The sequence below is a fragment of the Xyrauchen texanus genome, chromosome 21, assembly GCF_025860055.1.
Source record: "Xyrauchen texanus isolate HMW12.3.18 chromosome 21, RBS_HiC_50CHRs, whole genome shotgun sequence".
Classification (NCBI taxonomy): Eukaryota; Metazoa; Chordata; class Actinopteri; order Cypriniformes; family Catostomidae; genus Xyrauchen; species Xyrauchen texanus.
Genome location: NC_068296.1, coordinates 16,284,592 through 16,311,994, shown reverse-complemented (window position 1 = coordinate 16,311,994; position 27,403 = coordinate 16,284,592). Strand labels below are relative to the sequence as shown.

The 27,403-nt window shown below is 40.0% G+C and overlaps 2 protein-coding genes across 2 annotated transcripts; both read left to right on the top strand.

The window, feature by feature from the left end:
• Positions 1 to 293: 293 nt before the first annotated feature.
• LOC127661869 (homeobox protein SIX5-like) lies at positions 294 to 11,485 on the top strand. Its single transcript, XM_052152809.1, has 3 exons — positions 294 to 1,009; positions 5,091 to 6,571; positions 7,604 to 11,485. Exons 1-3 carry the CDS (start codon positions 318 to 320, stop codon positions 8,308 to 8,310), a joined length of 2,880 nt encoding a protein of 959 aa, XP_052008769.1. The 5' UTR covers positions 294 to 317; the 3' UTR covers positions 8,311 to 11,485.
• Positions 11,486 to 12,208: 723 nt separating this feature from the next.
• On the top strand, positions 12,209 to 27,223 carry six9 (SIX homeobox 9). The gene is made up of 3 exons (XM_052152735.1): positions 12,209 to 13,584; positions 23,586 to 23,749; positions 26,087 to 27,223. The coding sequence occupies exons 1-3, from the start codon at positions 13,177 to 13,179 to the stop codon at positions 26,220 to 26,222; spliced, it is 708 nt and encodes a 235-aa protein (XP_052008695.1). The 5' UTR covers positions 12,209 to 13,176; the 3' UTR covers positions 26,223 to 27,223.
• The last annotated feature ends 180 nt before the right edge of the window (positions 27,224 to 27,403 follow it).

Here is a 27,403-nt window from a genome sequence, read left to right as displayed (position 1 = left end):
AATACTGATTTATTTGTAGTGTATGAAATTAGTTGTATTTATGCATAATACATATATTATTAATGTATAATGCATACAAATTATTTCACATGTAAAACAAAAGTGGTTTCAGAAAATGATCGTTCTGTATAATGGCAAAAAAAAAAAAAGGACTGCAGCAGTCCTGTGGAGGATCTTTAGATGGGGGAGGTTGACGAAATGCAGGGGCGTGACGCCTCGGTCCATAGCTGCACTCGCCTGCGGGGATAATGGGAGTGATTGAGAGCGAGTGAGAAGGGGAGGGAGGAGGAACTTAAGAGAAAAAAGTTAAAATAAAAATGGCTTCCTTGTCTTTGGAGTCCACAGAACAAACTGAAAATGGTCCAAAGGCGTCCACGAAAGATGAAGCCAAAGTCAAAGAGGAGACGGATCCGGACGAAGTTTCGGAACAACTGCTTCAAAGCTTCCAGAACTCGGCGCTCAGTTTTTCCACCGATCAAGTCGCATGTCTGTGCGAGGCGCTTCTGCAAGCGGGTAATGTGGATCGCCTGTGGAGATTCCTCTCCACCATCCCTCCTTCAGCCGATCTGCTACGTGGCAACGAGACCCTGCTCAAGGCCCAGGCTTTGGTCGCTTTTCACCGGGAGGAATTCAAAGAGTTGTACGCCATCCTGGACAGTCGTGACTTCCACCCGAGTAACCATGGGTTCCTGCAAGACCTTTACTTGAAGGCGCGCTACAAGGAGGCTGAGAGGTCCCGGGGTCGCAGTCTGGGCGCCGTGGACAAATATCGATTGCGCAAAAAGTTTCCTCTGCCAAAAACCATTTGGGACGGTGAGGAAACCGTTTACTGCTTCAAGGAGAAGTCGCGCACCGCTCTGAAGGACTGTTACAAGATCAACAGGTATCCCACTCCGGACGAGAAGAAGAATTTAGCAAAAGTCACAGGACTTTCTTTGACTCAAGTGAGCAACTGGTTCAAGAATCGCCGACAGAGGGATCGGACCCCGTCCGGTACCAACAGCAAAAGGTAAATCGATTGTATTTCTTTATACATGAACACGAAAGACAACTATTCAGCCAAGATTGTTCTCAGGCCTCAGAGGAACATTCCAGAGTTAATGTGAGAGAAGCGTGCAGGAAACAAACGTCTATATTGCAGCAGTGTGTGTGAGGTTTACACTGGGTGTGCAGTAAACAAAAACATCAAACTGAACTAAACTAAACAGAGTGTAAATCATTGGTTGTTATTTTCTCATTGAACTGCTGTTTATTTCACGAAGGCCTCGTCTGCCTCAGATGATACATTGTTGCAGTGCTCGAATGTCGCCACAATGTTTCAAATGATCGGTTTATTTATTTAAGACTTGAAAGCACTGCCTTTGGGGTCATATAGATGTGAAAGAAAGACGAATGTTTGTTGTCTATCACTATCATTGTACTTGATGAAATGTTTGACAAGTGAAAATGACAAGGAGGTCTCGGAAAACACTGCTGAAAGCATGTTGCTTTGTTGTGAAATGTGAGATATGGGCGCCAGGAGTGGCTCCAGTTTCCTGAAATCCAGCACCACAGTGTCTTGCAGTGGTTCAGGGGCCTTTAAATCTAAACGAAGAGTACAAAGAAAAGAATAATTAGAAATAATAATCACTATTAAGATACATAAGTAGTGACCACCCTAAAATATTTGGGCATCCAAATGACACTTAAAAGTGTATGAATTACTTTCATCACTACAAGAAGTTGGTTAGGTTTTCAATTATACAATAAAACTAGTCAAAATTAAGACGGGGAGCTATATTTGAACACTTTATGGTTGTCTTACCAGTGAATTATGTCCATAGTTAATGTGATGACCTACACTTGAGGTTACTCTGCTGGGACACCTGTGGGAACTTAAGGGGAACTGATTAAAATGTTCCACTTAAAATGACCAACTTGTTGGTTGACCAGTTTTAAATTAATTGTAAAAAAAAAAAAAAAAAAAAAATACAAGTAAAAGGTCTAGCATTGTTTGTTCATGTCACTTGGTTATATTTATTGTTTTTCAATTCAAAGACTTTCATATATTTTAAAGTGTGATCTAAAAAAAAAAAATCCTCCCATTTTTCACGGCAATTTGGAATTCCCCTGAATTCCAAATGAGCTATAGTGAATAGCCTCATTCTGGGTGGCGGAGAGTTGCCTCTGCATCTGAGACTGTAAATCCACGCATTTTATCACGTGGCTTGTTGAGCGCGTTACCACAGAAACACGTCTGTGGAGGCTCGCGCTATTCTCTGCGGCATCCACGGTCAACTCACCACGTGCCCCACTGATAGCGACCATGAGGAGGTTAACCCAGTGTGATTCTGCAACCGGGTCAATTGGTTGCTTAGGAAGCTTGACTGGAGTCACTCAGCACTCCCTGGATTAGAACTTGTGACTCCAGGTGTGGTAGTCAGCGTCTTTACTTGCTGAGCTACCCAGGCCCCCTGCATGCTCAGTAAAGTTAAACAGAGACTTTCTTGTGGTAAAGACAAATGGTTTTACGAAATGTAAATATGTGCCTGATTTTGAATTCATAACAGTAAAATATAAGTTATGTGCTGGAGAGAAACAAGTCTTAAGCACAAGAAACAGCACATCTTTCAACACACCTGATGCAGCAACCACTCCACTGTCTGTTTTTCGTTATCATACAACACATTTTTTCAGTGGGCTGTAAAGTGACATCACTGATGGAGCTTCTCCAAGCTCGCGGCAAATATCCAACTAATCAGTAATGAAATTTGCTGTTGGTGATTTTCATTATCGATAATTATCGATTTTATCAATTAGTAGTTGCAGCCCTAGGTTTTTTACAGTCAGTTGTTGATTAAAAACAACAAGCAAAAGACTTTAATCTCTTTTAAGCACCTAACAAATACAGGAATAGAACTCGCAGCAGAGTATTTAACATGCGACAGTGATGGCCTTGTAATGTGTTGCTTATGCATTGCTTTGATGGCTGTAACAGCAGCTGTGCATAAATTGACTAAACTTAAAGCATTAAATGGGTCTTTTCCACTGCACAGTACATCTCGACTCCGCTCACTTTTTTGGGGGTTTTCCACAGTGGATAGTCAAAATCCTGCAGATTACTGATTGGTCAGGGAGAATCGTCACTACCAGCATCCCTGGATTTCCAACACACGACATCAACCCGCTAATATTAAAGTTAGTAACAGCGATAACAGTATAATTTGTTTACGTGACTTTTGAATTGTGCAAAAAGACATGGCTGCGCGTAAAACCACACTGTGGTCAATAAACGAGGTGCAGATGGTCCACTCGTTACCGATGAGCAAAACGAATAAGTCTCTCAGAAAGTTTCTCAGCTGTTGGCCGCACACGGCTACCACCGGCCCTACCAACAGTGTAGGGAAAAGTTAAAAAAGCTTAAAAGTGACTACAGTGCCATCAACCAAATGGACGCTATCTAAACTGGCGAGCAATGGGAGGGAGAGTCCCCTGGACTCGATGGAGGATGGTACATTTTGTTACATTAACTCTATACTATGCTTGAAATCTTCACTTTATTTAGTTGACCAGCTACTGGAACCTTGCTTCTAAAACAACCAGGCCGACTCAACTGTTACACCATGCAACAACTGCTTTATGCAGCACAATCAGCTAGTAGCTAACGGCTAGCGGTCATGTTATTGTTTTGGTCAGTCACCCACGTTGAGATGGCACTAAACTGCAGTGGAAATGCAAGTTCAGAAACGTAAAGCTAGTAGAGTTGAGGCGAGTCGAACCGCAACGTGCAGTGGAAAAGTGCCAAAAGAGATGAAACTTCTTGCAGAGTGTTTTACTGTGCTGACTATTATTCACCTTTAAGCACAGCAAGCTATAATCATGAAAAAACACTCTCCAAGAAAATCTCTCAATTCATTTGATTATTGGATCTCCCATTAAAACCACCGCCACAAATTTTTTTAATCTGCAATATGTCTTTAAATCTTCCTGTCGGATATTAGAACAACATTCAGCACATGTTTTCATGGTGTTTTTTGAGTCAAAATGTATGTGAACTGCTCTTATTTATATTTTTTACATTGTTACACAATAATTAGCAATGCTTTCCAGATTATGTGATCTTTTAATTGAAATCTTCTGCTTTGTTGGTCAAGTTTGTTATTAGCAGCTTAGGCTTTATTCATTTAGGATAGCTTTCAATAAAATAAAAAGATAGGTGGAAATTGATGGTAGACAATGAAGGGGCCTCATTTACAAAGATGTTCATAGAATGATCTTAAATGTGAACCTTCTACAATTTCTTAAATGTTCCTTAGAAAGATTTATAAAACTTTTCCTAAATGCATCCCACTTTATAAATCACAATTTATGTTAAAATCATGCGCACACGAATGAGCTTAGACCTGTCTGTTATCTTGTAGGTTTCAAAATGAATTGATTATGGAAACATGCATATAGAGCTATAAATAAATATTCTGTTAAAGCGGCTATCCAAATTAAAGCATTTACATTATGCTTACATAATCTAAATATGACCACATTCAGGATATTAAACCTATCTGAATATTCATGTATTAATACATTTACCCTGACACACTCCACCTCTGGCTCTACATTCCACTGTACTACTCTGCTCTCTTTTATTTTATTCTTACTTTTTTGTGTGACTTCTTACTAGAGATTGTGTGACACACGCCCACAACACCAAAACAAATTCCTTGTATGCGTAAAAAACTTACTTGGCAATAAACTTTTTCTGATTTAGTCAGTCACCGACCATTAGTATTTGCATTACTAAAAATAAATAAAAAAATAAGCAAGTCAGCATGCACTGGCACGAAAAATGTTGGTAGTTGTAAAGCATGCTTCTGCACTAGAGCCCGACCGATATATGGGTTCTATGTTTTAATCTTGTAAGTTGAAGTACGCAAAACATTTTCACATCAGTTTCTGCTTTTTAGAATTTTGATTTGTTACTTTTGATATAGGATCAAATACATAGAATTAGGATCAAATATGATCTTGCGTACGTTTTATAAATCAGGCTCCTGTTTCAAGGAAACTACTTCAAGACTGTTTGACCAACTGCAATGTTTTTGCCTCTACTTTAGTGAATCTGATGGGAACCACAGCACAGAGGATGAAGCCAGCAAGGGAGACCTGGAGGATATTACTGACAAACCTGCAGCTCAAGAGACAGGCAGTTCTAATGCTTCTCTTATATCTCTCACTGGTGCTTCTTGCAATGCCAGTGGCCAGCTTATTCTCAACAGCACAGGGGGATTTCTCACAAGCTCCCATCCCCTGCTGCTCAATGGGAGCCCTATACTCTCAGGGGCAGGGACTGGGGTCATTATTAATGGGTTGACACTAAGCGATGGCCACACAGTCACTGTAAGTCCTGTTACAGCTAATGCACCACTGCTACTCAATAGGGCACAGGTGATCTCCAAAGAGGGGTGTGGCATCAACGATATGGACACACAAGGCAGTCTGTCCCCTGTGGTGCTGAATCCAACAGCCTGTCTATCTAGTACAACACCTCTCTCTCTTAGTGAGGAAGCAAAAACGGCAAGCAGCAATGTCTCTCCGCTGGATTTCATCAATCTTCCAGAGGCCTTGAAGAATCCAGATAATAAACAGACAGTACTTACGAACTCTATGTCCATTTCCACAATCTCCACTTCTGCCATCTCTCACAAGTCTCTTTCTTCAGTGGCATTGGCCCAAAATAGTTTTCCTACATCAACTGCGTGCTCTGTGAGTTCAGTTATCTCCAGTCCAGTGGTGCCACTACAGCGCACACAGCCATCAGAGATTGTTGTATTAACGAAGGCTGAGCATCAGTCGCCCGCCTTCAGCTCCATCTCCAGCCCTCAGGTACTGTCTTTACCCCAGGTGGTACCATCTATACAGGGCATTCCAGTGTCTCAACTTATGCAGCATACATCTGGGGCCACAGTGTCATCTTGCCCCCAGCTTGTTCCAGTCTCCACTGTCAATGCACAACTTACGCAAGACTCCATTCCTCAGTTTCAGACACAGACTTTGCAAATTGGTCCTAGATTTGCTCAAGCTCAGCCCCAAAATGGATCTGCCCTACTAAACACAAATACTGCTTTATCGCACCCCCAGATGGCTGATGGGCAAGTTACACAAGTTTTTACACCTCAGCTTGGAGATGAATTTACTTCAGCTACCATCCCACAAATACAGACCTCCATGGGTACACAAGTCATTCCCATCTCCTCCCCAACTCAAGTTGTGCCCATTTGCCAGCCCAAAGACACATGCCAACCTCAGCTGGTCCCTCTGTCACTGCCTCAACTTATGCCTGTATCGTCCATTGCAGGAACTCCAACTGGAACCTTCTCTTTCCCTCAGGTGGTCCCAGCTGCACCACGCCTCTCCATCCCATCCCCTGGTGGTGCTTTCCAGATTCTAACACCTGGGTCTGGAACAGGATTGAGTGTTGCACAGGGACAAATATGCCTTAGCCCAGTAGGTCCTCCACAGAATGTCCCTACTGCTACCATCCCAGGTGTTCATCTTCTTAATTCTGGGGTGGTTCAACTGCCTTCTGCCTCACCAGGTAGGTCACTTTACAGTAACCGTTAAATTGGCAAACTAATAGTAAAGGCTGGGGTGTACTTTTGTTTTTCCGTGTGCTATTCCATCTTGCATATGACTGAGCGCTCCGCTTTGCAAAGTATACTCTTCTGACTGTAAGTCCATATGGATGCTTTTGACTTATATGCACTAACAATGTTCCCTCTAATATATATTCTTGCTGAGCAAATCCTAATTCTATTTGACAGAAGCTTCAGCCACCTCAGCAGAATATTTTATATATATATATATATACATATACACACACACACACACACACACACACACACACACACACACACACACACACATACATACACTCACTGAGCACTTTATTAGGAACACCTGTACACCTACTTATTCATGCCATTATCTAATCAGCCAATCAGTGGCAGCTGTGCATTGCATAAAATCCTACAAATATGGCTCAGGGGCTTCAGTTAATGTTCACATCAACCATCAGAATGGGAAAAGATATTGATGATGGCATGATTATTTTGTCAAATGGGCTGGTTTGAGTATTTATGTAACTGCTGATCTCCTGGGATTTTCACACACAACAGTTTCTAGAATTTATACCGAATGGTGCCAAAAACAAAAAACATCAAGTGAGCGGCAGTTCTGTGGACTGAAACACTCTGTTGATGAGAGAGGTCAACGGAGAATGGCCATACTGGTTCAAGCTGACAGAAGCTTTGCGATAGGCTACGGTAACTTTGATAACCCTCTGTATAATTGTAGTGACCAGAATTGCATCTCAGAATGCACAACACATTGTACCTTGAGGCAGATGTGCTACAACAGCAGAAGACCACATCGGGCACATTATTAGGACCATAGAGTTCCTAATAAAGTGCTTAGTAAGTGTATATATGCACACTGCAGGAGGCGTAGTGCCACACTGAAAACTGAAGTATACTTTGGCCTTTAGACTGTTAAAGTTTTTATACTGAACTGAATAAAATGTTTTACCCTCAAACAGAATGCTAAAGTTTACTATTGCTTTTGTCTCCAGGCAACATTCTCTTAGCGGGTGGTATAGGGGGCAGTCCCATCTTAAGTGTTCAGAATGGAAAACTCATCCTCACTATCCCAACTGGCATCCAGTTCACCAGCATGCCTGTTAAGTCCGTCCCAGACAATTCAATCTTAAGCAACATTACCCTTAATGAAAACTCAACTGTTCCTCTGCATGAGAGTCAGCCAGCACCTTCACTCACTGCTCAAACCTCCAATTCACTACAATCATCTTCTTTGTGTTTTTTTGGCGCCTCTACACTTTACTGCAGCCCTGAGCCTGGGACCATTGCCAACCCAACCCCCGGAGCTTCTCCAAGCACCCCAGATTCTTCTAGCACTCCCACACCTACAGGGGTTCTACAAGCCCAGCAGACACTCAGCCCTGATAGAATGCTGCCCCTCAGTCCAATGTGTAGTGGTGTTGGAACCAGCCCCCACCTCTCACAGCCAGTCTGGAGCCCTGTCGTTCTGTCCTCCTCTTCTAGCCTGACATTATTTGATGTGCGTGGGAAGGGGGATCTTCCAGAGGACACAGATTTGTTGGGCCTGCCAGGTGGAGAGTCCCTCCTGTTGGGTACCCCACCTCCAGGTGAGGACATGGAAAGAGATTCTCAACTGGACGAGGTGGATGAAATGGATGGGGACTCAAAAATTCTTACACAATTACAGTCTGTCCCTGTGGATGACGAGTTGGGTTTGTAATTACCAGTCTTGTTGACAGCCTGCTAGATACAGTGTTAAATAAGAGTTTCAGCCTATAAGAGTTGCAATCAACCAAGGAGCTTTGATTTATGACCTCAGAGGTTTGAGTTGTTCTCCAATCTACCTTACACCGGTTAATGTTTAATTAGTGGAAGTATTCAACCTGATAACCTGAGTTGTTGAAAAGAACTTCCTTGATTTTGTTGGAATAAATGTCTTTCATGTATTATGAATTCCATTGTGAAAAAAAGAATTCAGCAAGGGCATGACTACATAGAGGTTTCATTAGCAGTGGAGGAACAAGGCACTGTCATGGTTTGTCACAGTGTACATTGTATAACCGATACTAACCTCTAGGAAAATTAAATCTCTGTATGTGTTTATATGTTAGCTCGGATTTTGCTGAAACCCAGATCTTGAGTTATGTTACAAGGGCCTACAGTGGTAACAAGGCGCTAATATGTCAAAGAAAATTAATATTTTTTTATTTTAAGAATGAATGGCGTGTGAGACTTTTTCCTTTGTGCCTTACGTATCGTTTGTTACTTAAAGGAATGTTCTGGGTTCAATACAAGTTCATCTCAATCAACAGCATTTGTGGCATAATGCTGATTACCAAAAAATTTATTTTGACTCGTCCCTCCTTTAAAAAAGTTCTTCAAAAATCGAGGTTACAGTGAGGCACTTACAATGGAAGTGAATGGGGATAATTAAAGTAAATGTGGCCAATTTTTGGAGGGTTTAAACAGAATTGGGAAGCCTATAATTTTATAAAAGCACTTTCATTGATCCTTCTGTTAAAATGTGTTTATTATTTGATTTGTAATGTTGTTTAAATTGTAATTTTTACAGTCGTTTTAGGGTTTGTTGAGATTACATCATCATGGTAAAAAAGTTGTAAAATTGGCTGTAAATTTACTCAGAAAAGGTAAGTGATATCATATTTACATGCATATTGTTTATGTCTTGTGGCCATACTTTTGAAAAAGTGAGTATTTGAGTGTTAAAAGAATTGCCCCCCATTCACTTCCATTGTAAGTGCCTCACTGTAACCTCACTGGATTTAGATTTTTTTTTTTTAAATAAGAGGGAAGAGTCTAAATACATTTTTGTGGTAATCAACAAAATGCCACTATTGTGGTTGATTGAGCTTAACTTGTATTGAACCTGGAACATTCCTTTATCAGTTTAATAGATTACACTATTATGAACCGTACATTTTTCTTCTAATAATTATAATAATAATAATGTCATATGTTTTCCCTCCTAAAGACAATATAATGGAGGTACATATATGTTTTATGCTGATAGCAGTACTGACAACTTGGAATGAAATGGGTCCACTACAAACCTAAGTATCTATTTATGTTGTTTTATGTGAACAATTTCTTGCAGACTAAATATCGAATCCTAAAGCATGATGGTGCACCAGGCTGACCATGAAAATTCAGTCCAAACTTTAGATACTGGTTTGACATAAAACATTGTGGTCTTCCAAGCATTCCAGCTCATTACTAAAACTGAAACTTTATACACCTTATAGGTTCTAGTATTCTGTTTGAAGGGAATTTAAGTACTGTTATAGTTTTAATATTTCTCTATGCAACAATGGTTCCACAGGATAACTGAACTGATGGTTATATAACTTAAAACAGCCATTTATTTACACTACAAATCCACCATGTATATGTACAGTGAAATGTTTCCTTGGCTTGTTTTTATTCTGTTTTTTTACTTTGTTTTTTATATATTTTATTTGTAGAATTGTTATATAGCTACAAAAAATGTCTCTTTTTAAGTGGAATTATGTCTGAGTGACAACTCGAAATACAACTGACGACGTTTTTCCATGCATGATTTTGAACGACACACTAATGTGTGACCAAAAGCAGTTACATTTAAGTTTGCCTTAAAGGTGCACTAAGTAACTTTTGTCTTTGTGTCATCTTGGACTTACACTGACACCTAGCAGCTTGGATGCAGCATCATTTAAAACCAATAGTTTTCAGTTTCAGATGCCATTGTAGAAATTTAGTGTTCACAGTCAGCCATGATTATTTTATTAAATTAGTGAAAGTGTCAAATAACAGGACTGAGATTAAGTGAGTAGTATTTGGATGGTCATGTGATTCTAACATGGCAGCCCCCATGTGCAGAGACCCTCTCCCTGTAGAATAAAACAGCTTTTATAATGTTACTGATATGACTGGAGTTTTCATTTTAATGTGAGTGGTCATGTTTTCCAACATATATTGCAAAAATACAATTCATGTCTTTAGGAGTTTTAATGAGGAAAAAATTACTGAGTGCACCTTTAATACTGGTAATTATCACCACCAGACCGATTAGCTCAATTCAGAGCACAGCGCTGAAAGTTTTGCACATTTTATTCATGAAGCATTTACATTTCTCTGTCTGCAAATTTGGTACTATTGTTCCAAGATTTAAACTATTCACCTGTAAATCTAAGGCTTTTGTGAGTCGTAGTGGCATATTAGGTCTGTAAGCTTTTGGCATCAATTATTGGTACACAGAGCAGTCTCCTTGTGATAACTCTTACCTCCCGTATACCATTGTGTTTGTCTTACACCTTTGTCTTTCATATTGAATGCATGTATCAATCATTGATAGACTCGTCCTTATTTTAGCTTAGGTTTACACTGCATTCCCTGACAAGTTTTTGCTTTGTGTAGCATCTATCACTAATTACGGTTTCATTAATCATTTCATGATAGAGTTTGTATTTTACACATTTATTTTACATAGGACTTGTAGCATTGACTTGCCAAAGTTTGTCATCTTTTAAGGACCTGGACAATGATTTGAGCTTTTTGGAAAGTAAGGTAACGTTTGTGTGTGTGTGTGTGTGTTTGTGCATGCCTGATTATTGCTATTCATCTATCAGAATGTGATGATTCCTATGTTTATGCACAGGTATTTTAGTCTGTAGTTATCTTTGTTCTGTTCACTTATTTTCTTTTTCTCAATACATTCTTAATACACTCGTGTATACAGAAAAATATGCAGCTGATCAAACCAAAGACTTTTTTTAATTTCATGTACTAAAGGGAGTTTTTTGTCCTATATTGTAAAACTGCTTCTCTTTTTATAGAGGTGTGTCTTGTATTTCATATAGTTATTTTATTTTTTATATTCCATTTTATTGTGACTTGTAATAAACAACATATATAATGCTCTCTGATTTCTTTGAAATGAACCTACAGTTACAGGTTTTTGGATCACTGTTATAGAAACACTTCTGTCTCAGTGCAACTAAAATGGGAGGATCAGATTTTTTTTTCCACTACAAGAACCACCTGCGGTTCTCTCCATGTCATTATTTATTTATATATATATATATATATATATATATATATATATATATATATATATATATATATATATATATATTACACTACCGGTCAAAAGCTTTGAAACACTTATTCATTCTTTATAATTCATTATTTTTTTCACATTTTAGAATAATAGTAAAGTCATCAAAACTATGGAATAACATAAATGGAACTATGGGAATTATGTTGTAACAACAAAATCCAAAATAAATCAAAAGTGTGTTATATTTTAGCGTTTTCAAAGTAGTCACCCTTTGTCTAGAATTTGCAGACATGTACTTGTGACATTTTCTCAAACAACTTCTTGAGGTATCACCCTGGGATGCTTTTTACAGTATTGTAGGAGTTTTCATCTATGTTGGACACTTATTGGCTGCTTTATTATTTGGTCCAAGTCATCAATTTCTAAAACTTGTATGTAAATATGTGTGTGTGTGTATATATATATATATATATATGTATATGTATATGTATATGTATATGTATAATTTTTTTTTTTTTTTTCTCAGCAATGTCATTGTAATAGATATAGGATGGGCAAGGAGGAGGCGGGAAACATAAACAGTCAACATAAAGTTTTAATGTCAAACTTAACTTAAAACAAACATAAACAATCACAGACACATGCACATGCATCTAGAACTGGCACCTCTGGCTCATCTTTATCCCTCTCTCGGCTGATTAGCCCGATTCAGGGCCGGTGTTGTGTTGAATTGTGTTCCCCGTTGGAATCTGTTTCCCCAAAGCCCCGATGGGGTTAGGGTAGGTAGGGAAGGGTTATGCTTAGGTTTGTGCATGGGGGAACGCATTCTGACAGCAGAGAATGTAACCGTCAGAGTTCGACTCAACACCGGCCGTGTGTACTCACAGCCCGGCCCCACCCTCCTTGTCACAGTCATCACTAACCAAATGTTCTAACAAATGCTGGCACTACAATTTGATTAGGAAATAAGATTGCCTTCATATTTAAATGTGCTCCTTTGTGCACCTGAACTCTTGCGTAGGTAAATGATACAAATACAAACAGCACTTATGTTGTGAGGTTTGTGTGTGTGTTGATGCCTTTCAGTGTTTTTTTTAACCCCTATGCTCTCGGGTTACCTGCATGTACCAAGTTGTCTGGGCGGGTCTTTGTGGCTAGAGAAGGCAAAACCTGTTAAAACAAAAAAACGATACACTCATCTGTTGCCCTTATTGGCTAACACACCACTGGAGAACAAAAAGGACCATTGAGAGATCGCCACTTACTTCTTTCTACATTGCACTCACATCCTAACAGTAGGAACTTTGGTTGTGAATAGTCTTTGAAGCGTCCTGAGAGCGTAAAATTAACTGCACATTTCATCTAATATTGAGGGCAGAGGAGAACTTTCAACTGGCTGTTTTGTGGAGTTTATAATTATTGTCTTTGCCTTGAAACTGTGCCCAGTTATTCCCTGGATCCCTTCGATGGACTCTGGTAACCAATTCTTCAACATCCCTTTTTAGAAATTCCACCATTCTCATTCTGATCATGGCGATGGGCTTCTCCCCTGACCAGGTGGCGTGTGTTTGTGAAGTTCTGCTCCAGAGTGGAAGCATGGATCGCTTGTCTTCATTCTTATGCTCTTTGCCTCCCATTTCCTCTTCTTCTACCTTGTACTTGGGGATACCACAGAATCAGGAGAGTGTGTTGAAGGCACGGGCTGCAGTCGCCTTCCATCACTGCCGTTTTGCAGAGCTGTATGCCTTGTTAGAGGGAAATGTTTTCTCTCCCCGCAGTCACCCTCTCCTCCAGCAGCTCTGGCTCCGGGCTCACTACATGGAGGCTGAACTGCAGCGGGGCCGCCCTCTTGGGGCTGTGGGGAAGTACCGTATCCGTCGTAAATTCCCTCTCCCTCGTACAATCTGGGATGGAGAGGAGACCAGCTACTGTTTCAAGGTGTTAACATCTGGTGCAGCACATTTCAGTTTTTACATAATTTATGTAACCCTTCTTTGTTTTTATGCATGCTGTTGGTGTAAGGTAACCTTTAAACTGCATATGAATCAGTCAGTACTGATTTACTTATAATACAAATAATTGTATTGTAAAGAAAATAATCTTGTTCTTTTTTCTTCTCAAAACATAGTTTCCACATATAAAGTTATAGTTATGCATTTCTATATCTTTTACAGTTGTTAGTAATTACTGGATCAGGATTATATATATATATATATATATATATATATATATATCGAGAGATATCGTTCTATCATTTATGCTGCGTACACACTGCCAGCGACTTTGTCGCTGCAAGTCGCCAGTGGCTGGCAGTGAAGTCGCTAGTGGGTGTTCCCACTACTGGTTGCCTAGTAACGTTTATAAATGACATTCACGGATGTCATTCCATTGCTGTTGACAGCGAATCTCTTTTCTTGCCACTAAAAACAAACATTTTGGAGGGAAAAGACTAAATATAAATGGAATCAGTACATAAAATGCTTTATATCAAAGATGAATGAGAAACAAGGCGTGCTGTTTGCCATAGCAGCTGTTTATCTCCGGCGAAAATGCAAATGCCGGTCTTTCTGGGTCCATAAAATCCCCGCAATCTCAGATACACCTTTCCACGCAGTATTTTTCTTAAAAATGTCCTTGAACGTGGGAAGAGACATATCATAGAGCACTGGGAAATTTCTAACAGCAAGAATTAGCCTTTCATCCGTCTTGATAGAGAGAGAGAGGGAAGGGACACGTGAGCTCTCCCGTCGTCTCTCCTATTGGCTGTCGCTTCCGTTAGTCGCTCCAAAGTTGAACTTTTCTCAACTTTGTTGCGTCGCTGGACACGCCCACATCTAGCGCCAACGGTCGCGACAGCTCGTGTCGCCGGAAGTCGCTGTGCTCGCATTGAAAATGGATGGTATTGAGTCGCTGTTGCGCGCGATGTCGCTGGCAGTGTGTACGCACCTATAGAGCTGAGCATAATAAAAAAAGATGCATGTTCACTATAGAAATGTCCATTACTTTTCCAGGCCTACAATTTTAAAGTGTTCAATACAAGTTATGCTCAATTGACAGCATTTGTGGCATAAAGATGATTACCACAAAAATGTATTTCCGACGCATCCCTCCTTTTCTTTAAAAACAGTAAAAATGTGAGGCACTTACAATGGAAGTGAATGGGGCCAATCCATAAATGTTAAAATACTCCTGTGTCAAAAAGTATAGCCACACGATGTAAAAGATGTGTGCTAATATGATTTTAGTGTGATACACAAAAGGTTACAACTTAATTTCCATGACGACACAATGTCGTAAACCCTGTTATCCCGATAAACGATGATTTAAACTACTTTAAAGCTCAAATAATACACAAGATTTAACAAAATAATAAATTATAAAATGATAAGCTTCACATTTCTACCTTTAAACCCTTCAAAAAAATCAAAAATTCACCCCATTCAATTCCATTGTATAAGTGTCTCACTGTAACTTTGATTTTTGCTACTTTTTAAAAAGAAAAGTAGGGACGAGTTGAAAATATTTTTTGTTGTTATCAACATTATGCCACAATATGTATTGAAGCACTTACAATGGAATAAATGGGGCCAGTCGATAAACTTTAAAATATACACCGTTTCAAAAGTATAGCCACAAGATGAAAACATTATACATATTAACATGATTTTGGGGTGATAAAATTGATCACTAATCTGATTTGTGAAAGCATATATCCAATAATACAACTTTATTGTCATGACAACAATGCTGGTAGGCCTAAAGCCTATAATTTGGTAAACACTGAAACACAAAGGCTTGGGAAGGGGGCTGCTAAAGCACCCCCTAGTGAGCAAGACTGGAAAACAGTATCAATGAGATTTCATATATTTCATTGTATTCATGCAGTATATGTAATAAAATTTTTGCTTTCAGTATATAATTTATGTTAATAAAAATCCCATCCTATTTCGGAGAGATGTGTCATGCTTGTGGGCAGAAGAGTGCCCTTGTGATGGTGATGATTCTAGTGAACTTTTTCTTCACCCCTTTTTCCTTGTATTTGCACAAAAGCAAATACATTTTAAAGTAATTGTTAACAATTAAACAGTAGTTTGACAATAAATAATGATTATTATAGTTTAATAATAAATATTGTAGTGTAATATTACAGTTTATATGAATAAAACAAATGAATCAATCCTCAATATTGTAATTTTTTTCAGAAGAATATTGAGCTTTACTTATGTGTAAGCTCATCCTTTAAAAGTATAATAATTTACACACACACACACACACACACACACACACACACACACACACACACACACACACACACACATGTTGTGTTTCCATGTTTTATGGGGACTTTCCATAGACATAATGGTTTTTATACTGTACAAACTATAGATTCTATCCCCTAAACCTAACCCTACCCCTAAACCTAACCCTCACAGAAAACTTTCTGCATTTTTACATTTTCAAAAAACATAATTTAGTATGATTTATAAGCTGTTTTCCTCATGGGGACCGACAAAATGTCCCCACAAGGTCAAAAATTTCGGGTTTTACTATCCTTATGGGGACATTTGGTCCCCACAAAGTGATAAATACACGCTCACACACACACACACACACACACACAAAACAGTACAGGTTAGAGCTTTAGTGTTTTCATGATTCGTCACCCTGTGGAAGGTGCTAAATCCTCAGCTGAGCAAAAACTTCTTCTGGTGTTTGTTTGTTTAACATGAATCCCTTGGATATTGAAAATCTCATTAAGACATTGTTGTGGCAAGTGCATGATCAAGCGCCCATATGGGGAGAGAGGAAGTGGTAAGAAATTAATTTGCAAAAACAGGCCGGTACACAGATAGAGGGAGAGGTGTAAGAGAAAGTGTTTTGTTTGAATGCTGAAAAGCGGAACTTTATTTGTGTATGCCCAAAAGCCACTTTGTTTTATGTAAGCTGTAAAGCAATTGCTGTGTATTAAGAATTAAAACCTGATTGTGGAAACCCGCTCCCGCTTCCTCCTTTATCTGCCCGACAATGAACTTTGCTACACTGGTGCTGAAATCCAGGAGGGAAGAAGGATACACTGCCATGGAGTCGTCATCTCCACTGAAGGAAGTCTTCCATTTCCTCACCATCATCCACCAGGCCCAACACCAGGCCCTCATGGATCTACAAGTGGAACAACAACAGTGTTTTGAGATGCTCCTTCGAGGCCAAGAGGAGGATTGATGGGCATTGCGGTTCCGATCCCTGATGCCGAGCGAAGTCGGCCACCCATTTGCCTTTGCTCAATAGCTTTGTGACGCCTGCCGGCAGTGGGTGCTGGCTGAGGAAGACAGCGATGTTGGTGATATCATCAGTCTTGTGATATTCGAGCAGTTCATCTCCCGACTGCTGAAGGGGACAGCAGACTGGGTCCAGTGCCACTGACCAGCATCGTTGGATGAAGGGTCCCTCCCTCCAACTTCAGCTGCGCATTGCACTCACATATCCGCAGTTTTCAATTTGAAACGATCTGTATCGAGTAAAACAAGACGCTCAGACAAAGGATAAAAGATACAACACAGTTGTTAGTACAAAGGAGCCACTGGGAAATGTGTTCCAGGAGGCTCATCATAGTCTGATGGCTGGTCACGCGTGACATGGGGAAAACACTAAGCCATCTCATTACCCTTTTCTATTGGCCGGGCATTCGTGGAGATGTTAGCCGGTGGTGTGCGACATGCCACGAATGTCATCTGGTGAATTTGCTGGCCACACCTAAAGCACCATTGCGCCCTCTTCTGTTGTTCAAGGTTCCCTTTGACAGAGTTGGCATGGACCTCATTGGGCCATTAGATCAGCATGTGGGCACCGCTTTGTGCTAGTTCTGGTGGACTGTGAAATGCGGTACCCAGAAGCAGTGCCGTTGCGCATCATCTCATCATCTAATGTTGCGGAGGCACTCTTCAGTATAATCTCCTGAGTGGGGATTCCAAAATAAATCCTCACTGATCAGGGAACTACTTTCATGTCATATACACTATGCAAGCTGTACAAATTATTGGGCATTAAATACATTTGTACAAGTGTGTAGCATCCACAAACGGACGGCTTTGCTGAGCGATTTAATAAGACCTTAAAAAATATGATACATGATGCCATGCGAGGATCGGAAGTGTGAACTAGCTCTGCACACTAGTTTTAAAATTAGTAATTATATAAACCGGTGAGATTTGATACATTCTGTTCCATAAATGTTCTAGGAGGTCAATATGTCAAAGAATTCAAAATCCTCGGGGCTATGGAGACATTAAAAGACACTTACATGCTCAAGCTGACCCCTGAGCAGGCCGCAAGCCTGGGAGACTAGTTGATTTAGCAGCGAGAGATGCTGAACGTGTCTGCAATGCTGATGAAGGTCGTTGCTGACTTGGAGGATCTTACTGTGATATGTCAATCGATCACTGCCATGGAAGCAAAGTTCTCTGAGGTGGTTACAAGAGTGTGGGATGTAGAGAAACGGATTGATTATCTGGAGTCATAGGAGAGGGAATTATTTTCTAATCCGCTAGCAACCAATGTGGATTTGGAGCATGTCTGGGAGAAGTTAGAGGACAGGGAGAATCGTAGCCGGCGGAATAACATCCGTATCGTCAGAATTCCAGATAGTGAAGAGGGACAGGACATGTTGAAAGTCCTGGATTGCCTCCATCTGAATCTGCTTGAAATAGCAGGCCATAAGCTGGAAATCGAGCGAGCTCACATGGTTCCTTTATCTGGGCCTTATGGGAGGCAGGCCCTGATATATTGTCAAAATTTCTGAGATCATCCAATAAAGATCTTGTGTTATACGAGGCGAGGAGTAAAGGAAGGCTTTATTGGAAAAAACACAGCATTTTCTTTTTCCCAGACTTTGTGAATTCGCCAAGAGTGAAATGCAATCAATTCAAAGAATGCAAGAAACCTTTACATCAATGGAAGTTTGCTTTTGTACTGATATTCCCAGCCAAATTGGGAATAGATGCTAAGGATTCCATAAAACATTCACATGCCCACAGCAAGCGATGTCCTTCCTAATGTCAACGGAGTGAGTAAGTCATCTTGTGGTACTCGTGTTGCAGCCGAGTGGACTGGCTCACTGAACATTCGCTTGACTGTTTGAGGAAACTGAGTGCTTTTTTTTGTGCTGGTTCCGCCTAGCGGCTGGAGGTTTTTTGTAGAGTAACGCACCTTCAGGACAGTTCTATGGATGTATCTACATGCTCTTTGTACTTATTCCTCCTTTTGGCTGGAGTTTGTTTTGTGGAGTAGTTCTTGCAAAGACATTGGAGTAATTAAATAATTTGTTTGCACTCATGTTGCAGCCAAGTGGAATGGCTCACTGAATATTTCCTTAACCGTTTGACGAATCTGCGCTTTTTTTGTGCTGGTTCCGCCTAGCTGCTGGAGTTAATTTTGTAGGGTAAAACACCTTCAGGACAGTTCTATGGATGAGTCTACATGCTCTTTGTGTTCATTGTGCCTATTGGCTAGAGTTTGTTTTTTTAATAATCTTTTGCTGTGTAATTCTGTCTCACAAAATTTGTATAGAACACCGAACTTGTGTAATCTGATGGCAAAGTTGCCGTGGGGGTTCTGATAGGCGTGTATGGACTGTTTGAGTTTGGAGGGATGGATGCCAGTTGGTGCTGTCGTGCGTGGGGTTAATGCGCAGGTTTAAAATTTTCTGTTTGTTTGGTTCTAGGGGAAGTTTGGGTTATAATGGTTGACCTAATGTTGAAATGTGGTCTTTATAATCTTGTTTTTGACACACAATCTATTTTTTCCTCATATGTCAAAATGTTAATATGAGTGGATTTTCTTTCTCCACATGGAATGTGAATGGATTGGGGCACCCCATAAAAAAAAGGAAGGTTATTTATCTTCTTAAGTGTAAGAAATATTATATAGTGTTTCTTTGAGAAACGCACCTTTCTCCGCAGGAAGCTGAAAAATTTGGAAAGTTATGGGGCAGGCATTTTTTTTTATAGTGCTGGCTCAAAGTGCTTGGATGCCATGGAGAATAGTGTAAAACCTCCACATGCGCTATGTCTCCTAGGTAAAGCGCTCAACAAGCCACATGATAAGATTGATGGTCTCAGACATGGAGGCAACTGAGATTCATCCTCTGCCACCCGGATTGAGGCACTATGCCACCACAAGGAATTAAGAGCACATTCGGAATTGAGCATTCCAAATTGGGGAGAAAAAGGGGAGAAAAAAAAGTGCAGAGGCTGAGCTGAAGTGCCGAATGTAGTCTAATAGCCTCAGAGAATTGACCCGATTGAAATACAGATATAATACTATTTTGTCAAGGAAGGTAGAGTTTTGGGTATTCAGAGCAAGACAGTCATACTTTGAGATGGGGGACAAATATTTTTATTGGATGGATTAAGTTACTTTATAGACACTCAGTAGTGGTGGTACAAACATATGGATTAAATTCAGATTATTTTACTCTGGATAGGGGCACCCGGCAGGGTTGACCTCTTCCTCCATTATTGTTCTGCCTTTCCCTGGAACCATTAGCAGCCGCGATAAGAAAGGAGGAGGATTTTCAGGGGTGATGGTGGGAGGTATGGCGCACAAGCTTTTGCTCTACGCAGATGCTATTTAATTATTTGTCTCTGACCCCACTAGATCTATGTCTTGCCTCAACAGAATAATTAATTACTTTTAAAAATTCTCAGGATACAGAGTCAATTGGTCTAAATCTGAAGCTTTGGCTCAGACAGTGTACAGCCCCATAATGGCTATTCAGCCAGGCAACTTCCAGTGGCCCAAAAAGGGCATTAAGTATTTGGGCATTTTATTCCCAGCAAATTTGTGTGATTTAATTAGAGCTTCAATTTCTCTCAAGAGATTATGGGAGAAAGATTTAAACTTGTTATTGGAGGAGGGACTGTGGGCAAGGATTCTAAACAATGTCAAGTCTACATCTAGAGATGCAGAGGTGTGCCTTATGCAATTTAAGATTTGACATAGATTCTATTGGACCCCATCTAGATTGTATAGTCTTGGTTAAAGACACACCCACCTGCTGGCAATGCCAATCAGACCATGTTTTTTGGTGGTGTGTAAGATACAAGAATTTTGGTTGAGGGTTCAGAGTTTTATGTGTGACGTATTGGGCACTCAAATTTCTCTGTATTTTAGGCGACAGGGTGGTCATTAATATAGGAGATACATACATATATATATATATATATATATATATATATATATATATATATATATATATATATAAAACATAAAAAAAATTGTTTTGTCTGTAACTCAAGTTGTGACCACAGGGATATTTGTTGAGGTTCAGGGTGGGATTGGCAGGGGGGAAAGGGAATAATGAGTGTTTTAGTTGATTCTACGAATATATGTTTTCTGTTTCAAATGAGTGAATCATTAAAAAGTGTTCATCGAAAAAAATTATATTTGTACGTTTGTGCACGAAGATGTTCGGAATTGTGATAAGTGGCTCGAACCCCTGTTATTTGCAATGCGAGAGGTCCCACAAACCTCCACAGCGATTCCCTGTTTTAATTATTATATGGGCGTTAGCCTCGTGGCATGTTTGACATCATGAATGGAATTGGGAGGCGGGACCTTCACAGAGCAAAACAGAAATTCAATATGTTCTTGACCTGAGAGCAAAACTCCACACACTGGGGCATCTATCACAGGAGAATTTGAGTGTTCTCGCTTTTCCCTGGCCGCCCTAATCTCATAAAACTCCACATCGAGACAACCCCAGGCGTAGTGGTATGCAGTCGGCCCTACCGGTTACCTGAACACAAAAAACATGTAGTATAGGAAGAATTAAAGGCCACGCTCGATATGGGGTAATAGAAGTATTCCACAGTGATTGGGCCAGCCCAGTGGTTCTGGTGCCTAAGAGCAATAGCTTGGTCCAGTTCTGTGAGGATTATAGGAAAGTCAATGCAGTGCCAAAATTTGACCCTGTATCCAATGCCTTGTAGTGGACGAACTGCTCGATCGGGCGCGCTTCTATTCGACACTGGATTTAACAAAAGTTAATAGGTAGATCCCCTTAACGCTGATGTCCCGTGAGAAAACTGCCTTCTCCACACAGTTTGGGTTACACCAATTTGTGACCCTTCCGTTTGGGGTCCCGGCTATGTTTCAGCGTTTTATGGACAGAGTCCTCAAACCACATGCTGCGTATGCTGCGGCTTATTTGGATGATATCATTATTTACAGTAATGATTGGCAGCGGCACGTGCAGTATCTGGGGGCCATTCTGAGGTCGCTGCGACGAGCAGGACTCACAGCAAACCCGAAGAAGTGCGCAACTGGGCAAGTGGAGGTACAGTATCTGGGGTTCCACTTGGGGCATGGGCAGGTGCGACCCCAAATTGGTAAAGCTACGTACACACTGCCAGCGACTTTATCGCTGCAGGTCGCCAGTGGCTGGCGGTGAAGTCGCTAGTGGGTGTTCCCACTACTGGTTGCCTAGTAACGTTTATAAATGACATTCACGGATGTCATTCCATTGCTGTTGACAGCGAATCTCTTTTCTTGCCACTAAAAACAAACATTTTGTAGGGAAAAGACTAAATATAAATGGAATCAGTACATAAAATGCTTTATATCAAAGATGAATGAGAAACAAGGCGTGCTGTTTGCCAGAGCGTCTGTTTATCTGCTGGCGAAAATGCAAATGTCGGTCTGTATGGGTCCATAAAATCCCCGCGATCTCAGATACACCTTTCCACGCAGTATTTTTCTTTAAAATGTCCTTGTACGTGGGAAGAGACATATCATAGAGCACTGGAACATTTCTAACAGCAAGAATTAGCCTTTCATCCATCTTTCCGTTACTGCAGGAGCTGAGAGAAAGAGAGAAGGATCACGTGAGCTCTCCCGTCGTCTCTCCTATTGGCTGTCGCTTCCGTTAGTCGCTCCAAAGTTGAACTTTTCTCAACTTTGTCGCGTCGCTGGACACGCCCACATCTAGCGCCAACGGTCGCGACAGCTCGTATCGCCGGAAGTCGCTGTGCTCGCATTGAAAATGAATGGTATTGAGTCGCTGTCGCGCGCGATGTCGCTGGCAGTGTGTACGCACCTTAAAACCGCAGCGACTGCGACCTGCCCAAGACCTAAGACAAAAAATTGGTGAGAAAGTTCCTGGGGCTGGCTGGCTATTATCGAAGGTTCGTGCCTAATTATTTGGAAGTTACCAGCCCGCTGAGTGATCTCACTAAAAAGAGAGCTCCAGACCCGGTCCAGTGGATGGAGCCGTGCCAACAGTCTTCCACGCAGGTAAAAGCTGCACTTTGTGGCAGGCCGCTTCTGCATATGGGTTCATTTTAATAGCTATTTTGTATGAACAATTACAGTATATTGTGTTTTATGTTTATTTCTCACACTGACACGACAACAGTTTTGAATGTGGTAGAATGTAACTACTGCATTGGCTGGCTTATTGAATGACTTATTTGCTGGTGAAAATATTGCATTTTGCGTGTGTGTGTGTGTACAGTGATAGGGAGACACGTGCTTCACTGATGCCCTCATTGCACATGCAATATGTATAAACCCTCCAAAACGGCAGCAACCCTTGCCAAAAATGTGTTCCAGCGCCTAAGCCATAACACCTATAAATTCATAATTACAACACAAAAATCATATTAATAATGTTTACATCTTGTGGTTATACTTTGAAACAGTGTGTATATTAAATACATGTTTATGTACTGGCCCCATCCACCGAGGCAAGTCTATTTTGTTTTGATTAAAAGAGGGCGAGTCAAAATTATTTTTTGTGCTAAACATTATGCCAACTGAGCATAAACTGTTTAGTACCCAACATATTCCTTTAAAAATCACTGATTTTTCAAGTTTTTTTATGTTTGTGGGAGTTAAAGGTTTATTGTATGTTCAAAATCGTATACTACTTTATCTGCACCCAGGAAAAGTCTCGCAGTGTGTTGAGAGAGTGGTATTGCAGAAAGCCATACCCTTCACCGCGGGAAAAACGAGATTTAGCTGCAGCTACTGGTCTCACTCCGACACAAGTCAGCAACTGGTTCAAGAACCGCCGTCAGCGTGACAGAGCTGCGACCAGCCGCCAAGGGTAAGATAAGCATCCCGTTACACGATATGTGTGAGAGAGAATAACACAGTGTTTGCCTACTCACATAAGTTCGGCTTTAGATGGATGATGAAACCTCCAGATATTTAAAAAAGTGTAAAGCAGTTGTGTTCTATTGTGTGCTTTCTTTGGCTCCTTGCTGCCCTCTGCTGGATGGGTCGTAAATATCAGGGACAGAAATACAGAAAAGACTACTAAATGCTGCGTCAACAGTTGTGCACATAATTTAACACACCCTTTGCAGAATCTGTAGACGTTGAGAGATCATACAAATTGTCCGCTTGATTTAGCACTGCCCTGAGGAATCTTCAAAACAGATATTGAAGTATATTCCACAATACAAACATGTTAAAAACAATTACCAAAATGGTTTTGTTCAAAAGTTTATGCACCCTTGTTTCTTAATATTGTGTGTTGCATCCTTAGCATCAATGACTGCTTGCAGCATTTTGCAATTTGCATATTAGCAGGGGTGTACAAAGTAGCCTACTCAAAATTATACTTAAGTGAAAGTATGGATACTGAGTGAAAATTTTACTCTAGTAATAGTTTTTACTGTCTGTGATGACTGTCATATTTATCCCCCAGTGGCATTTGCAACCTGGTCATAAAATCATTTTACAATAGCAAAATGCAAAACGAGTTTATATGGCCTGTTGTACGTAACACAGCAATTTCCTGGTGGAATGATTTTTTCCCCCTTTAACTCAAATCTCGAGTAAATCGGCAGATTATCAGTTCATAAACACATACTTTTCGATCTGTTCCTCACACAATGCTATCTTATGACGTATAAACACTTTTACTAAAGCGCATGATTAATTCTAACGTTTGCATTACATTAACAGCTACATTTACAAGCTTGTTCAAGTGTGATCAAATTGCACGGTAGCTCAACTGATAGAGTGTTGCATATGCGATGCAAAGAAACGTGGTACGAGTCCTGAAGAGCATACGAATTGTGATGTCAGAGCACCCAACAACTTGACACAAAGTAAGCTTTGAAGAAAGTTAGTAATTTTGTTGGTTTTATGAAATGTTTTCTGAGGTTTGCTACCAGCTGCTTGCTGTTGAGCAGATGGATGAATTCAATCAAATTCATAATTATTTACTCAGATTCAATTATTTTCATTATCATTATTATCCTCAATATCGTTGCTGGTTTTATAGTTATTATTAATAGCTGCCTAACAACAACAACAATAGCAAATAGAGAGCAGAAATTCATAGATATGATTTAAATATGAAGGCAAGTATAGAAATGAATGACATTTACGCATTTAATTACAACATTTTCTTTCATGTTTTTATATATATATTTGCAACATGAATGATAATTTCATAACTATCCAATCTGTAGAAGTAGCAGGCGTTTAGAATACATTTTATGACAAAAACTGTGTTTCTCACTTCTTGCGCATAGTTTTGAATGAATACGTCACATTCAGTCAGGTGGTCACACACGGTCCAGTCGCACAAATATTAAAACATATTCGGAGCTCAAATCAGATCAGAAATTCCGCCTCTGCAGGTGGACGAAACTCCACACAGCCACCGTGCGACACTCTGCCATTTGTCAATCTGTTATTTGTCTGATGCAGTGAAAATGCGGCTTCAGTCCAGTAAGATGAAAGAAAATGATCTGCAAAAATGTAATGAGTACTTCTCAAGTTAAATATAATTGTAAGGAGTAAAAAGTCCTATTTTTGCTTTGGAAATGTTATTAAGTAAACGTGCAAGGATTCCGTTTAAATTGTACTCGAGTAAAGTACAAATCCCCCAAAATAATCCTTAAGTATTTTTACTCAATTACTTTACAGCCCTGCGTCCTTCAATTGTCCTGGTTGGCAAAGCTGGATCAGAACATAATTGCGCCACTGTGGAGAAGAATTCAAAGACATGCAAGAAAGCAAAAGAACTTGCAGTATTTTGAGACATTTAGTGAAGAACAATAGACAGTGAACCCCAAGACAAACCAAACATATTTGTGCACAACCATCACAAAAGGCTCAATGATGCTTGAGGAGAAAACACACAATATCAAAAATCAAGTGAATGTAAACTTTTGAACAGAACAGGATATTATTTTGTCTTGTGGACTATGTGTAAATATCTGGTGTCAAAAAGCTTCTGGGCAGTACACTTAAAAAAAATTTTTTTGCTGCTTGTTCAATTTACTTAATTCAAAGTAAAGGTACATTTATGAGCAGAACACATGCCATTTTCAGATGTTATCTAATTTAAATAATTTCTTGCTGACTCTCATCAGCATCTCCTAACATCAGATTTTATATCCAAGCTATTCCTATCTTTTAACAGAACATCAACAGGAGCGTTTCTGAGCTCTGATGATGAACTTTCTCCACCAGGAAGCCCCAGCACTCTCTTTTCCTGCTCCCAGCAACTCTCTGCCCACCCGCCTCCCCTCCGCCACCTGGGACCAGCACATTACTAGAATTAATTAAACGGACTGCAGGTCAAAGGAGACTTTTGCAATTTGAAGGTGCTGTAAGCAGTTTGTTTTTGATAACCATAGATAAATTGCCCATGCTATCTGACAACTATCATTGAAATGGGTGTCTTGAGAAATCACACCTGTCTCTGTGACAGCCTTAGACTCTGTGACAGCAAAAATCAAACAAAGTCAATCAAATAATACTCTCAGTATCTCATGCATTTTAGGTTTGCTGACTTGGAGGTCGTGTGGGTGAAGGGAAGAAGCAGCTGACATTGCTTACAGCACCTTTAAATCAATCTACAGTTCTGTTAAAGGCTAAACAGCATCAGTCCAAATTGTCAGCAAATGCCATCAATAAGAATATTTTGAAAAAAATAGTTTAGTTAACTACTCCAGTACCGCTGATGGTACACTGAGAATAAAAAAAAAGCTACTTTTCCAAGACGTACTGTTTATACATAACAAATATAACAAATAGCAGGCCTTTTCAACTGGCAGCCCGTGAGCCAAAACCTGCCTGTTTTTAGTTTTCAATGGCCCGCATGAAAGTTGTCAGCTGTCTTCACACCGAATGCGTTTTGTGTCTGATTGCACTGTTTTTCAGTTGTTTCCCTATGTGAACTTGCGCTAGACAGAATTTGTGTGGAAGTAATAATCATTATCCATAATTTTGACAAAAGGGAAAGATTAAAGGTGCTTTAAGCATTTTTTAATGGAAAGGTATGCAAAAAAACAGACAAATTCCTAGTCCCTGAAAAACATTAATAACATACATTTTGTGAGGTATCTCACCAGCATCTGTGACCGCACTACTCTGTAAACAACAAACAAAAAATGTGGCCAGGCCTTTCTGCCTGTCAACAATTTCGTGAATTCTCATAGCATGTAGTTGCAGCTAATTATTGAGGCTTCATGCCATTTTTATGCCATGTTGTTCATAACAGTTGTCAGTTGAGTGCGCTATTTTTCTACTGCTGTTTTTGAAAACCACTTTTGCTCTAGTGTCTATTTGGTATCTTGGGAGCACAGGTTTTGGAAAGAGGGGGCGTAGCTAATCCAACGACTGAGTTTGTGGAAAATTCAGAATGACTAAAACCTCTTACAGCACCTTTAAATAACTAAAATCATGGATGACTGACAAGCGTGAGCTCGGAGAAACAGAAAAATTAATTTCATTA